This window comes from Tachyglossus aculeatus, chromosome 7 (genome assembly GCF_015852505.1).
Source record: "Tachyglossus aculeatus isolate mTacAcu1 chromosome 7, mTacAcu1.pri, whole genome shotgun sequence".
Lineage (NCBI taxonomy): Eukaryota > Metazoa > Chordata > Mammalia > Monotremata > Tachyglossidae > Tachyglossus > Tachyglossus aculeatus.
In genome coordinates this window covers 6,901,617-6,917,912 of record NC_052072.1, presented here as the reverse complement: position 1 = coordinate 6,917,912, position 16,296 = coordinate 6,901,617, and the positions used below count along the sequence as shown (strand labels likewise).

General features: G+C 48.9%; 1 protein-coding gene across 1 annotated transcript in view; it reads left to right on the top strand.

Annotated features, from left to right (window-relative positions):
• Window positions 1-16,296, top strand: part of ALS2 (alsin Rho guanine nucleotide exchange factor ALS2) — a 148,344-nt gene that overhangs the window by 84,615 nt on the left and 47,433 nt on the right. The window contains exons 13-15 of the mRNA XM_038748910.1: window positions 5,524-5,686; window positions 12,892-13,023; window positions 15,722-15,850. Coding sequence (XP_038604838.1) covers window positions 5,524-5,686; window positions 12,892-13,023; window positions 15,722-15,850 — 424 coding nt within the window. The remainder of the gene's footprint in view (window positions 1-5,523; window positions 5,687-12,891; window positions 13,024-15,721; window positions 15,851-16,296) is intronic.

The following is a 16,296-nucleotide window of genomic DNA, read 5'->3' as shown; positions in this document are numbered from 1 at the left end:
ATTTGTCAAGAGCTTACTACATGGCAAGCGCTGTTCTAAGCACTGGGGTAGATACAAAGTTATCAGTTTGGATGCAGTCACTGTCCCACATAGGGACAAGCAGCAGCGTGGCTCAGTGGAAAGAGCATAGGCTTTGGAGTCAGAGGTCATGGGTTCAAATCGCGGCTCCGCCAATTAGCTGTGGGACTTTGGGCAAGTCACTTCACTTCTCTGTGCCTCAGTTACCTCATTTGTAAAATGGGGATTAAGACTGTGAGCCCCCCGTGGGACAGCCTGATCACCTTGTAACCTCCCCAGCGCTTAGAACAGTGCTTTGCACATAGTAAGCGCTTAACAAATGCTATCATTATCATTATTAGTATTATAGGGCTCACAGTCTAGGTAGGAGGGAGTAGGATTCAATCCGCGTTTTTACAGATGAGGAAACTGAGGCGTAGAGAAGTGAAGCGGCTCACCCGAGATCACACAGCAGACAAATGGTGGAGCAGGAATTCGAACCCACATCCTCTGACTGTCAGGTCCCTGCTCTTTCCACTAAGCCACGCTGCTTGGCATCTCAATATCCTCTCCGCTGAAACCAAGCGCTTGGTCAGGGCCGAATGAATCCAGTTGGGTGGTAGTCTGAGGTCAGCCGAACTTTAACTTTCGTTACGCTTAGAGAAGTCGGAAATTAGAGGGAATTTGATTGGTGCTGCGTCCGAGGTATGAAATGCAGCGTGAGCTTTCCATCTCCGTGGCAACGAGCTCCGTTCTCGGATTTTGGAAGCCATTTAGGGTTTGACTGGTCAATCCATTGGCTTCCCCCGTGGGGTACCACAGGTTTCCAGGGGGGCCTGGAATGTCACCATGCCACCACCTTTAATTTTGCTCGACACTCACTCTTCCAGGCCCCGGAGAATGCCCCCCCCCCCAGAACGAGGGACCAGGCCTTTATCCAAGATGCTTCCCACAGGTGTCTACAGTCCACGGGGATGATGGAGGTGATGGGTCCCAGAGCTCTCCGAGCTGGTGTCTCAGCCTCGCTCATCCCAGGTCTCTGACAAGACCTGAGTGTTTCCAGTCGGGGCTACCAAAAACAAAACGGCAACTTCCTGGCCTGTTGGCTCCTCAAAGTCTCAGTCCCCATCCCTCCTAAAATCTTTGCCCCCTTTCACTCTTGCACTCAAGATGAAAGGTTGGTGCTTTGGGGGCCGCCATCTCTGATTTCACGGCCTTTGACTGGGGGTCTCCCCGAAGGGGACAGAGCGCAGAATCACTCCGCCCCAGCTGAGAACGTGGGGAACCCCTCCGCTATTAAGCTTTTACATAGTTTCTTCATTACAGCACCCAGGCAAGAGATGGGAGGGCAGCAGTTTGTCTGGAAGTTGGTTAGCTGTGAGTCACCGTCAGAGAAACGGCCCCTTGAAGAAATGCTATTTTTAACAATAGGAAGCAGCCTCCCCCTTCCCTTCTGAGATTGTGTTTGGCTTTCATCCCAGGCTGGTAGAAAGTACCAGGCAGGGGTACAGTCTGGGGCATTCTGAAGTTGGATCTTAGATCCATAAGCTTTCCCGTGATCAAAATGAGAACACCTAGTTCAAGTCCCAGCTCTTCCACGGGCCTGCCGTGTAAACTTAGCCAAGTCGCTTTATCTCTCCGGGCCTCAGTTTCCTCCTCTGTGAAATGCGGGTAGGACATAACCTTTTGCGTGATTGCAATCAGAACACCTAGTTCAAGTCCCAGCTCTTCCACCGGCCTGCCGTGTAAACTTAGCCAAGTCGCTTTATCTCTCCAGGCCTCAGTTTCCTCCTCTGTGAAATGCGGGTGAGACATAACCTTTTGCGTGATCGCAGTCAGAACACCTAGTTCAAGTCCCAGCTCTTCCACCGGCCTGCCGTGTAAACTTAGCCAAGTCGCTTTATCTCTCCGGGCCTCAGTTTCCTCCTCTGTGAAATGCGGGTGAGACATAACCTTTTGCGTGATCGCAGTCAGAACACCTAGTTCAAGTCCCAGCTCTTCCACCAGCCTGCCGTGTAAACTTAGCCAAGTCGCTTTATCTCTCCGGGCCTCAGTTTCCTCCTTTGTGAAATGCAGGTGAGACATAACCTTTTGCGTGATCGCAGTCAGAACACCTAGTTCAAGTCCCAGCTCTTCCACCAGCCTGCCGTGTAAACTTAGCCAAGTCGCTTTATCTCTCCGGGCCTCAGTTTCCTCTGTGAAAAGCGGGTAAGACATAACCTTTTGCATGATCGCAATCAGAACACCTAGTTCAAGTCCCAGCTCTTCCACCAGCCTGCCGTGTAAACTTAGGCAAGTCGCTTTATCTCTCCGGGCCTCAGTTTCCTCCTCTGTGAAATGCGGGTGAGACGTAACCTTTTGCGTGATCGCAGTCAGAACACCTAGTTCAAGTCCCAGCTCTTCCACCGGCCTGCCGTGTAAACTTAGCCAAATCGCTTTATCTGTCCGGGCCTCAGTTTCCTCCTCTGTGAAATGCGGGTTGGACATAACCTTTTGCGTGATCACAGTCAGAACACCTAGTTCAAGTCCCAGCTCTTCCACCGGCCTGCCGTGTAAACTTAGCCAAGTCACTTTATCTCTCCGGGCATCAGTTTCCCCTATTGAAATGCGGGTAAGACAGAGATTTGTATCTAGCTCAGCACTTAAAACAGTGCCTGGCCCATAATAAGCACTTAACACATACCATAAACAAAACAGATTGTTAGCCTGAAAATTTTGGGAGTGGTTGGGGAAGCGGGATTTTTCTTTCGTGCTGCCTCCAGAGACTCATTTTCCAACAGTCAGTCGACCAAATAGGGGAAAGGAAGCGGGCCAGTGACCTTGAAAGTAACAGCTCCTGGGGATAAGAAAAAGATACTGGTTTCTGAGAGCTATGAAACTTATTTCACCTAGGGAGGCGAAACAGAATTGGAGAAACAGTAAGAAACCAGGAGCTGGATCTCTTGGAAAAGAGTGAAATTTGAATTCCTTTCCATAGGAAAATCAAGATGTGGAATCGCTAACTTCCGGAGCAACTTGTCTAGACAGCTTAATTTGGTCCCCTTCTGTAAAAAGACGCCCTTAAACGTAATTTCTGGACTTCACCCTGTGGGTGTGTTGGCGGTTGGGGACGGGGAAGGTAGTACAGTGCTCTGCACACAGTAAGCGCTCAATAAATATGATTGAATGAATGAATTTATAAAAATTGCACAAACCCATTGCGCAACCTGCCTATTAGGGGAGATTTCAATCCCCAGGGTTGTAATGCTCCGTTATAATAATAATAATAATGGCATTTATTAAGCGCTTACTATGTGCAAAGCACTGTTATTTTGTTATACTGTACTCTCCCAAGAGCTTAGTGGAATGCTCAATAAATACGATTGACTGATTAACACTCGGCTTTAAAGTACTCAATCAGCTCTCCCTCTCCTACCATACCTCGCTGATTTCCCGCTAAAAGCCAGCCCGCACGCTTCATTCCTCCAACATCAGCCTACTCACTGTACCTCGAGGTCATCTATCAAGCCACTGAACCCTAGCCCTCAACCTTCCTCTGGCCTGGAATCCCTCCCCCTTCATATATGACAGACCACCCCTCTCCCCACTGTCATAGCCTTATTAAAATAATAATAATGATAATGTCATTTATTAAGCGCTTACGATGTGCAAAGCACTGTTCTAAGTGCTGGGTCCCCTCTCCTCTGAGGTCTTCCCCAGCTAAGCCCTCATTTGCCCTTCTCTCTCTCCCTTCTCCGTCGCCTTGGCACTAGGCCCAAGGTTGATCAGGGAAAAGGCTAGCCCAACTTCTTCTGTACAGATTTTGAAAAGATTTACTCAGTTTTACCAAAAAAAAAACCCCAAAACAAAAATTGAACCAAGAAAGAATAAGCCTAAACCCTAGTGTAAAATAAAATAGGAGTCCATGGGGAGTTTAGTGTGCTAGTCTACTACTCCCAGACTGCATCAGCGTGGCTCAGTGGAAAAAGCCTGGGCTTTGGAGTCAGAGGTCATGGGTTCAAATCCTGGCTCCGCCAATTGTCAGCTGTGTGACTTTGGGCAAATCATTTAACTTCTCTGGGCCTCAGTTCCCTCATCTGTAAAATGGGGATTAAGATCATGGGACAACCTGATCACCTTGTAACCTCTCCAGCGCTTAGAACAGTGCTTGGCACATAGTAAGTGCTTAATAAATGCCATCATTATTATCATACTTTGGTACAGTTAGATACCTTAGAACAGTGCCCAGCGCTTAGAACAGTGCTTGGCACATAGTAAGCGCTTAACAAATGCTATCATTATTACACCACTCTGCTCCTGTATGTAAGTATTCATTCATTCATTCAATCGTATTTATTGAGCGCTTACTGTGTGCAGAGCACTGGACTAAGTGCTTGGGAAGTCCAAGTTGGCAACATATAGAGACGGTCCCTACCCAACAGTGGGCTCACAGTCTAGAAGTGGACATCACAGCGTGGAGTAAAAGATGAGGAGTTCATGACAAGTCCAGATTTCCCAATTGGAAAGGAGTGCTGACACTTTCAGACAATTAAGGGTTCAAATCCCAGCTCCGCCAATTGTCAGCTGTGTGACTTTGGGCAAGTCACTTCACTTCTCTGGGCCTCAGTTCCCTCATCTGTAAAATGGGAATTAAGACTGTGAGCCCCATGTGGGACAACCTGATCACCTTGTAACCTCTCCAGTGCTTAGAACAGTGCTTGGCACATAGTAAGCGCTTAACAAATGCCATCATTATTACACCACTCTGCTCTCTATGTAAGTAGACATCACAGCGTGGAGTAAAAGATGAGGCGTTCCTGACAAGTCCAGATTTCCCAATTTGAAAGGAGTGTTGACACTTTCAGACTATTAATAATAATAATAATAATAATAATGGCATTTATTAAGCGCTTACTATGTGCAAAGCACTGTTCTAAGCGCTGGGGAGGCTACAGGGTGATCTGGTTGTCCCACGGGGGGCTCACAGTCTCCATCCCCATTTGACAGATGAGGGAACTGAGGCCCAGAGAAGTGAAGTGACTTGTCCAAAGTCACACACTATTAGGGGTTCAAATCCCGGCTCCGCCAGTTGTCACCTGTGTGACTTTGGGCAAGTCTCTTCACTTCTCCGTGCCTCAGTTCCCTCATCTGTAAAATGGGAATTAAGACTGTGAGCCCCATGTGGGACAACCAAATTACCTTGTATCCTCCCCAGCGCTTAGAACAGTGCTTTGCACATAGTAAGCGCTTAACAAATGCTATCATCAATATCAATCAGTCAGTTAGGGGAAGCCTTCATTGAATCACGGTTGGGAATCAGTCAGTGGGATTTCGTGAGCGCTCACTGTGTGCAGAGCACTGTACTGAGCTCTTGGAGAGGACAGTAGAGTTGGTAGAAATGCTCCCTGCCCTCTTGGGAGTAAAATCCCTTAGTGACCTGAAATGCCCCATCTGCAGTCAGAAGGCACAGGTGAATCCTTGGGAGACCGGTTTGCATTGACATATCTCTGGTTACTGATCGCATTTCTCTCCACTTCTGGCTTTTAGGGACTTCTTAAATAAAAACCAGGAGCTGTTGCAGGAGCTGTCGGAGACGAAAGACGGGGACGTCCAGCTGTTGGAGATGCTGAATGCCTTATTCTTCCTGCCAATCCGGCGGCTTCATAACTATGCCCGAGCTCTGCTGAAGCTGGCTACATGTTTTGAGGTGGTAAGCGATACGTCTGCCTCTCCATTCTTCCTTCCGGCGGGCCAGTTTAGCACCCTTTCCATTCCTAGGTCACAAATCACCGCTCTCTCTTTTCCCCGAGCGCAGTTTAACGAAACCATTGGTTTATGTCCCGGGAGGAAAAGGAAAGGAAATTGTGCCTGTGAAGCGTCTTGTATTTTCCCTCCTAGAGCTTCTGCGCCAACTGCTCCTTTAGCGTGGCTTCTCCGAGATGAATTACAGCCTCTGGGGCTTCCTGGGAGCAGCCGGGTGGGTCCGGCACCCCGAGAAGAGCCTCAGTCTCCCCTCCCGACCGGGGCTTGGGTCGGCGGCGGTGGGAAACCGGCCCCGTTGGCCTATCTGCTGGTGGGGGAGAAGGCTGGGGTGGTCTTGGGCGTGCGGATCCCCTCGAGCTTTGCCCACCGGGGCCCATCGATGCCTTCGAGTGGCCATGAGAAGGGGGTAGAGCAGTCCTCCCCCAACCGGAAACGGGGCCAGTGCGGCATCGGCTTCCGGGCCCCACGGGCGGGAGGTACAAACGGCGTTGGCCTGACTTGGCCGGGCATCCAAAATAATAGTAATCATTAATAGTTACGCGACCCCCTGGGATCCGCCAAGCTAGCTCTCTTCCTCCCTTCAAAGCCCTACTGAGAGCTCACCTCCTCCAGAAGGCCTTCCCATACTGAGCCCCCACCTTCCTCTCCCCCTCCACATCCACCCGCCTTACCTCCTTCCCCTCCCCACGGCACCTATATATACGTTAATATGTTTGTACAGATTTATTACTCTATTTTACTTGTACATATTCTATTTATTTTCTTTTGTTAATATGTTTTGTTGCTTGTCTCCCCCTTCTAGACTGTGAGCCCGCTGTTGGGTAGGGACCATCTCTATATGTCGCCAACTTGTACTTCCCCAGCGCTTAGTACAATGCTCTGCACACAGTAAGCGCTCAATAACTACGATTGAATGAGTGAATGAATGAATCCAGTGAGCAGAGCTGGGGCGGCCCAGCTGGTGGGCCTGGTTTGGATCAGGGTGGAGGGGAAGTGGACAGTAATACCATTCATTCATTCATTCAATTGTATTTATTGAGTGCTTACTGTGTGCAGAGCACTGTACTAAGCGCTTGGGAAGTACAAGTCAGCGACATCTAGAGACGGTCCCTACCCAACAACGGGCTCACAGTCTAGAAGGGGGAGACAGGCAATAAAACAAAACTTGTGAACAGGTGTCAAGTCGCCAGAACAAATAGAATTAAAGCTAAAGAATAATAATAATAATGATGGCATTTGTTGAGCACTTACTATGTGCGAAGCACTGTTCTAAGCGCTGGGGAGGTTACAAGGTGATCAGGTTGCCCCACGGGGGGCTCACAGTCTTAACCCCCGTTTTATAGATGAGGGAACTGAGGCCCAGAGAAGTGAAGTGACTTGCCCAAAGTCACCCAGCTGACAGTTGGTGGAGCCGGGATTTGAACCCCTGACCTCTGACTCCAAAGCCCGGGCTCTTTCCACTGAGCCACACTGCTTCTCCAGTGCCCATCATTAACAAAATCAATAGAATAGTAGATATGTACAAGTAAAATAAATAGAGTAATCAATCTGTCCAAACATCTATACAGGTGCTGTGGAGAGGGGAAGGAGGTAGGGCTGGAGGGGATGGGGAGGAGGAGAGGAAGAAGGGGGCTCCGCCTGGGAAGGCCTCTTGGAGGAGGGACTCTTCAATCCATATGGCTTCCCCTTTTCCCGTCTCCGGCCCTTCCCTGGTGAGGACCGGGCACTGGTTCAATCCACAGCCAGATGGTCACTGTAGTCCTGTGGAATTCTCCTTCTCATCCCATCTGCTCACTCCCCATTTTCCCAACACCCTTGGGACCTCCTGCATCCTGGCTCTTCCTCCTGTTCCACCCCTTCCTGGCTCTCCGTACCAGGATTTGGAGAAGCAGGAGAGGCCTACGCTCTTTTTTTTATTTTTATGGTATTTGTTAAGCACTTACTATGTGCCAGACACTGTTCTGAGTTCTGGGGTAGCTTACATAGTCCCTGTCCCACATGGGGCTCACCATCTTAGTGCCCCTTTTACAGATGAGGTAACTGAGGCCCAGAGCAGCGAAATGACTCTCCCAAGTGGGGAACACAGCAGAAGTCAGTCAACTGCATTGACTGAGCTCTTACTGTGTGCAGAGCACTGTACTAAGCGCTTGGGAGAGTACAGTGTAACAATATAACGGACATATTCCCCACCCACAGCGAATTTACAATCTAGAGGAGGAACGAAAGGGAGTGGGTTGACCTCCAGGCCTGGTGGAGGGAATGTGGGCCTGGGAATCAGAAGTCCTGGGCTCGAATCCCAGCTCTGCTACTTGTCTGCTGTGGGACTGTGGGCAAGTCACTTCACTTCTCTGTGCCTCAGTTCCCTCGTCTGTAAAATGGGGGTTGAGACTGTGAGCCCCCCGTGGGACAGCCTGATCACCTTGTAACCTCCCCAGCGCTTAGAACAGTGCTTTGCACATAGTAAGTGCTTAATAAATGCCATCATTACTATTAATCATAAATCATAAATACGATTGATGATGAAGTCACTTCAGTCCTCCGGCGCCTCTGTTACCTCATGTGTAAAATGAGGATTCAGTTCTCCCTCCAACTTGACTGAGAGCCCTGTGTAGGACCAGGACTGTGTCCAACCTGTTTATCTTGTATCTCCCCAAGTGCCTGGCACAGAGCAAATGCTTAACAATTACCATTAAGAATTATTTTTTTTGTACATGTTTATTCTATTTATTTTATTTTGTTAATATCATCATCATCATCAATCATATTTACTGAGCGCTTACTATGTGCAGAGCACTGTAGTAAGCGCTTGGGAAGTACAAATTGGCAACATATAGAGACAGTCCCTACCCAACAGTGGGCTCACAGTCTAAGAGGGGGAGACAGAGAACAGAACCAAACATACCAACAAAATAAAATAAATAGGATAGGTATGTACAAGTTAATATGTTTTGTTTTGTTCCCTGTCTCCCCCTTCTAGACTGTGAGCCCGCTGTTGGGTAGGGACCATCTCTATATGTTGCCAACTTGTACTTCCAAAGCGCTTAGTCCAGTGCTCTGCACACCGTAAGCGCTCAATAAATACGATTGAATGAATGAAAGTGGCAGAGCTGGGATTAGAACCTACGTCCTTCTAATAGTAATAACAGTAATGATCGTAGTTGTCAAGCACTTACTATGTGCCAAACACTGCTCTAAGCGCTGGGGTAGATAACAAGGTAATCAGATTGTCCCATGAGGGGCTCACCGTCTGAACCCCCATTTTACAGATGAGGGAACTGAAGCACAGAGAAGTGAAGTGACTTGCCCAGAGACACCCAGCTGACAAGTGGCGGAGCCGGGATTAGAACCCGCGACCTGTGATTCCCAAGCCCGGGCCTCTTTCCACTAAACCACACTGCTCCTGACTCCCAGATTTGGGCTCTATATACTGGGCCTCGCTTTAGGCTCCCAAAGTGGACTTCCCAGGATCACCGGAGGGCTGCCAGAGGCCCGGTTTGATTCTTTATTCCGGCCACATTTGTCGTAAATGCTTTTAGGGCCCTCTCTTCTGTTAGAGTGGAGGCTCCTGGTGGGTGTCCAATAAATGCTCCTGCGACAGTAGGGCAGCCCCTCAAGCCAACTTCTCCCCCAGACCCCAGCAATATTTTGACCTCTTCTCAAATGGCCCCAAGCCCTACCGACCTGTCTTGCACGTGGTGGCTGCGACTGTGAGCCCACTGTTTGGTAGGGACCGTCTCTATATGTTGCCAACTGGTACTTCCCAAGCGCTTAGTACAGTGCTCTGCACATAGTAAGCGCTCAATAAATACGATTGATTAATTGATTGATTGATTGGCCAGTGTGGACCCAGACCGGTGTGGTGGATGGGGGCCTTCCCCCTGGCTGCACACAGGCCAGCTCAGTTTCCCCTATTTTTGACCCCCAGTTAGGACCCGTCCCTGTTAGAATAATAATAATGGTATTTCAATCATTCATTCATGCAATCGTATTTATTGAGCGCTTACTGTGTGCAGAGCACTGGACTAAGCGCTTGGGAAGTACAAGTTGGGCATTTGTTAAGCACTTACTATGTGCCAGGCACAGTACTAAGCGTTGGGGTGGATACTAGCAAATCGAGTTGGACGCAGTCCCTGTCCCACTAAGGGCTCCCAGTCTTAATCCCCATTTTACAGATGAGGTCACTGAGGCCCAGAGAAGTGAAGGACTTTGCCCCAGGCCACACAGCAGCAGCGTGGCTCCGTGGAAAGAGCCCGGGCTTTGGACTCAGAGGTCAGGGGTTCAAGTCCCGGCTCCGCCAACGGTCAGCTGTGTGACTTTGGGCAAGTCACTTCACTTCTGGGCCTCAGTGACCTCATCTGTGCAATGGGGATGAAGACTGTGAGCCCCCTGTGGGACAACCTGATCACCTTGTAACCTCCCCAGCGCCTTGAGCAGTGCTTTGCACATAGTAAGTGCTTAATAAATGCCATCATTATTATTATTATTATTATTATTAAGTGGCAGAGGTGGGATTAGAGCCCATGACCTCCTGGCTCCCAGTCCCAGGCTCTATCCACTACGCCATGCTGCTTCTGCTATCACTGACCTCCCTCCTCCTGCTCTCCTCTCGCTGACTCAGGCCGTTGGCCACTCCATGGAGGCGATGGGGGAGACGCCCCCCGCAGCTTTTGAGCACGTGCGGCCTCCCAGACAAGGCTCTTCTCACCAGGGCTGAGGAGGCTAAGACAATAATCTAATAATCATCGTAATCATAATGATAATGATGGCGTTTGGTAAGTGCTCGCTGTGTACTGAACACTAGGGAAGATACAAGGTAATCAGATTGGACACATTTGCCCTGTCCCCCGTGGGGCTCGCAGTCTAAGTAGGGCAGAGAACCGGGATTGACTCCTCATTCATTCAGTCATTCATTCAATCGTATTTATTGAGCACTTACTGTGTGCTGAGCACTGGACTAAGCGCTTGGGAAGCAGTGTGGCTCAGTGGAAAGAGCCCGGGCTTTGGAGTCAGAGGTCAGGGGTTCAAGTCCCGACCCCACCAATTATCAGGTGTGTGACTTTGGACAAGTCACTTCACTTCTCTGGGCCTCAGTTCCCTTAGCTGTCAAATGGGGATTAAGACTGAGCGAGCCCCCCGTGGGACAACCTGATCACCTTGTAACCTCCCCAGCGCTTAGAACAGTGCTTTGCACATAGCAAGCGCTTAATAAATGCCAACATTATTATTATTATTATTACAAGTCGGTAACATATTGAGACGGTCCCTACCCAACAGCGGGCTCACAGTCTAGAAGTGGGAGACAGACAACAAAACAACACATAAGCCATCAATCAATCAATCGTATTTATTGAGCGCTTACTGTGTGCAGAACACTGGACTAAGCGCTTGGGAAGTACAAGTTGGCAACATATAGAGACGGTCCCTACCCAACAGTGGGCTCACAGTCTAGAAGGGGGAGACAGAGAACAAAACCAAACATACTAACAAAATAAAATAAATAGCATAGATATGTACAAGTAAAATAAATCAATAAATAGAGTAATAAATCTGTACAAACATATATACATATATTCTGGTGCTGTGGGGAAGGGAAGGAGGTAAGACGGGGGCATGGAGAGGGGAACGAGGGGGAGAGGAAGGAGGGGGCTCAGTCTGGGAAGGCCTCCTGGAGGAGGTGAGGTGGGGAACCCGAGGCGCAGGGAGGCAACGAGACTTGCCCAAGGTCACTTTGCAGGCAAGTGGCAGAGCCAGGTTGAGAACCCAGGTCCTCTGACTCCCATGCGCGGGCTCTTTCCACTAAGCCACACTGCTTCCCTCCCTGTCCTTCGTATCTCTGTGAAGTCCGGCCCTTTCATTCATTCATTCAATCGTATTTATTGAGTGCTTACTGTGTGCAGAGCACTGTACTAAGCTCTTGGGAAGTCCAAGTGGCAACATCTAGAGACAGTCCCTACCCAACAGAGGGCTCACAGTCTAGAAGGGGAAGACAGACAACAAAACAAAAAATATTAACAAAATAAAATAAATGGAATAGTAAATATGTACGAGTAAAATAGAGTAATAAATCTGTACAAACATATATACAGGTGCTGTGGGGAGGGGAAGGAAGTAGGGCCTTGGGGATGGGGAGAGGAAGGAGGGGGCTGAGTGTGGGAAGGCCTCCTGGAGGAGGTGAGCTCTCAGTTGGGCTTTGAAGGGAGGAAGAGAGCGAACTTGGCGGCTGTGCGGAGGGAGGGCGTTCCGGGCCAGGGGGAGGACATGGGCCGGGGGTCGACGGCGAGATGGGCGAGAATGAGGCCTAACGGTGAGGAGATTAGTGGCAGAGGAGCGGAGGGTGCAGGCTGGGCTGGAGAAGGACAGAAGGGAGGTGAGGGAGGAGGGGGCCAGGGGATGGACAGCCTTGAAGCCGAGTGAGGAGTTTTTGCCTGATGCGTAGGTTGACTGGTAGCCACAGGAGATTTTTGAGGAGGGGACTAACATGCCCACAGCGTTTCTGCACAAAGATGATCCGGGCAGCGGCGTGAAGTATAGACTGAAGTGGGGAGAGACAGGAAGAAGAGAGAGCAGAGAGGAGGCTGATGCAGTAATCCAGTCAGGCAAAGCCGTGCCGCCCCCGGCATACAACGCAGAGTTCATTCATTCAGTCGTATTTATTGAGCGCTTACTGTGTGCAGAGCACTGTACTAAGCGCTTGAGCAGTACAACTTAACAAGAGTTAGTCCCGCTCTGCCAGTCGGCCTGCTGGCAAGAGCGTGCCAACCGCCCGACATCCTTGACCGCACCAGACGGGTCAACCCCTCGCGGGCGGACGGCTGCCTCAGCCTCTGCAAAGACAGGGAGGCCCGGAGCCCGAGCCTTCTGCCTCCTTCCCTTCCCCACAGCACTTGTATATATGTATGTATGTTTGTACGGATTTATTACTCCATTTATTGATTTATTTTACTTGTACATATCTATTCTATTTTATTTTGTTAATACATTTTGTTCTGTTCTCTGCCTCCCCCTTCTAGACTGTGAGCCCACTGTCGGGTAGGGACCGTCTCTCTGTGTTGCCAACTTGGACTTCCCAAGCGCTTAGTCCAGTGCTCTGCACACAGTACGCGCTCAATAAATACGACCGATTGATCGATCGATTGATTCTGCCGCCCTCAGGCCTCTCCGGAGTACCAAGCCCTGCACGATGCCAGTTCCTGCTACGAAACCCTCGCCCTCCACCTTGGCAGGAAAAGGAAGGAAGCCGAGGCCACACTGAGCTTCTGGAAGACATTCCCCGGAAAGATGACGGTACGGTTCCAGCTGGCCCTGGGCTCGGGCAGGGGGGACCGTGGGCCTCCTGTGGCCCGGTGACTTCAATTTCCTCTCCTTGCCGTTTCGGCCGACGGAGCCAGAGTGGCACCTCTCCAAGGGGCCTCACCTCCTCGGGAGATGCCGCCCGTCACCCGCTCCGAACGGAGCTTCCGGCGGCGGCCCTGGTCCCTCGTCATTCATTCATTCCTTCAATCGTATTTATTGAGCGCTTACTGTGTGCAGAGCACTGGACTAAGCGCTGGGGAAGCACAAGTTGGCAACATAAGAAGATTGGAAGAGGTTAGCTATTGTACAAGAATGTACTAGTGAAACATTTAAAAACAACACAATGGTCTCAAGTCAGCTCTTTCAGTTGCTATCATCTGAATCATAGCAGCATGCACAACCTTCATTAACTGGCTTTAAGTACCTGAAACTACATTCATTCATTCAATTGTATTTATTGAGCACTTACTGCGTGCAGAGCACTGTACTAAGCGCTTGGGAAGTACAAGTCGCCAACATATAGAGACAGTCCCTACCCAACAACGGGCTCACAATCTAGAAGGGGGAGACAGACAACAAAACAGCATGTAGACAGGTGGTAAAATCATCAGAACAAATAGAATTATAGCTCTATGCACATCATTAACAAAATAAATAGAATAGTAAATACGTACAAGTAAAATAGAGTAATAAATCCGTACAAATATAATCAAGTGCTGTGGGGAGGGGAAGGGGAGGAGGAGAGGAAAAAGGGGGCTCAGTCTGGGAAGGCCTCGTGGAGGAGGTGAGCTCTTAGTAGGGCTTTGAAGGGAGGAATCAATCAATCAATCAATCTACTACAACAAACTACAATTAGAATAGCACATTTAAATCCTACCGAGCAACAGTTTCAACTCCTCAAGCTCTGATATTGCTAGAATCTATAAACCTGATGTAAAAGTCCTGCTTCAAACACAAACAGGCACCATAATAAATCAAATGCTAAACACCAGTTTATTGCCTGCTGGAAAGAAAAGGTATAAAACCAAAATAATCCTGATTACTAAACACCTCTGAACAGAAATTTCATGCTGGCATCTTTTTTGATTCAAGAAAACTAGCAAAACCGAGATTGCAAATATTGTGTACAGATTGCTTGGCCAGGGTATTTCAGTGATGGGCCGAAGGTACACGGATAGATCCCAAAGCAGAAATAAAAGCTAGAAAAAGGAGCACCATCCAGTGGAAGTCAGAAGACTCGGGTTCTAATCCTGCCCTTGCTATTGGCCTGCTGTGTGATCTTGGGCAAATCAATTCGCTTCTCTGTGCCTAAATTGCCTCATTCATGGGGATTTCAAACCTGTTCTCCCTCCTGCTTCGTTTGTGAGACCCATGTGGGATGGGGACTGTGTCCGATATATCCTATGTTCGGCCAAATCCATGGCTTAGTACTGTAGGAGCAGTGTGGTATAGTGGATAGAGCACTTCTCATCAACTTCTCACCTCCCCTTCCCGGGCTCTTGAGTCTGCCGAGCTGTCCATCCATCCTGCAGTCAGTCACTGGTATTTACTGGACGCCTACCGCCTGCAGAGTACTGTACCAAGTCCTTGGGAGAACAGAACACAACAACCGGGAAGACACGATTCCTAGGGACTGTCTCTATATGTTGCCAATTTGTACTTCCCAAGCGCTTAGTACAGTGCTCTGCACACAGTAAGCGCTCAATAAATACGATTGATGATGATTCCTGCCCAAAAGTGACTTATGGTCTAGAGGGGGAAATGGGAATTCAAATAAATGACAGGGGCCGTCAACCCTTTTGGCCCTACTCCTGAAAATCCAGAAGTGCTCCTGACAAGGAGCCTTTCCTCATCATCATCATCATCATCATCAATCGTATTTATTGAGCGCTTACTGTGTGCAGAGCACTGTACTAAGTGCTTGGAAGTACAAGTTGGCAACATATAGAGACAGTCCCTACCCAACAGTGGGTTCACAGTCTAGAAGGGTCCACAGTCTAGAATATGAATGAATTCATATTTATTGAGCACTTACTGTGTGCAGAGCACTGGACTAAGCGCTTGGGAAGTACAAGTCGGCAACATAGACGATCCTTACCCATTCATTCATTCAATTGCATTTATTGAGCGCTTACTGTGTGCAGAGCACTGGACTAAGCGCTTGGGAAGTACAAGTCGGCAACATAGACGATCCTTACCCATTCATTCATTCAATTGCATTTATTGAGCGCTTACTGTGTGCAGAGCACTGGACTAAGCGCTTGGGAAGTACAGGTCGGCAACATAGATGATCCCTACCCATTTATTCATTCAGTCGTATTTATTGAGCACTTACTGTGTGCAGAGCACTGTTCTAAGCGCTTGGGAAGTCCAAGTTGGCAACATATAGAGACAGTCCCTACCCAATAGTGGGCTCACAGTCTAAAAGGGGGGAGACAGAGAACAAAACCAAACATAGTAACAAAATAAAATAAATAGAATAGATATGTACAAGTAAAATAAATAGAGTGATAAATCTGTACAAACATATATACAGGACATATATACAGGCCTCAGGCCTTCCAGCTCGGTTTTGTGTTCTCTTACCTTTCGCTGTCAGGTCAGAGGTCAGAAATCGCCTCAGCGGCTTATTTCTTTTTCTCTTTTTGTATCTGACTTCCTTCCCCGGCCCCGACGTTGTCGATCCCAGGACTCCTTGAGGAAGCCGGAGCGCAGGCTAATCTGCGAGAGCAGCAATCGAGCGCTGGCCCTGCAGCATGCCGGGAGATTCTCCGTGAATTGGTTCATTCTCTTTAACGACGCCTTGGTCCACGCCCAGGTGGGTTTGTGTGAAGAGAGGCGGGATGGTGGACCACACACCTCACACAGCCTCGCACCTTTTCTTTTAAATGGTATTTGTTGAGTGCATACTATGTTCCGGGCGCTGTACTAAGCACTGGGGTGAGCGCTGTACGAAGCGCTTAGTATGTTTGGTTTTGTTCTCTGTCTCCCCCTTTTAGACCGTGAGCCCACTGCTGGGTAGGGACTGTCTCTATATGTTGCCAATTTGTACTTCCCAAGCGCTTAGTACAGTGCTCTGCACATAGTAAGCGCTCAATAAATACGATTGATGATGATGATGATGATGATGAACGCAAGCAAATGGAATTGGACACAGTCCCTGTTCCATATGGGGCTCGCAGTCTCAATCCCCTTTGTGCAAGCCCACTGTTGGGTAGGGACTGTCACTATGTGTTGCCGACTTGTACTTCCCAAGCACTTAGT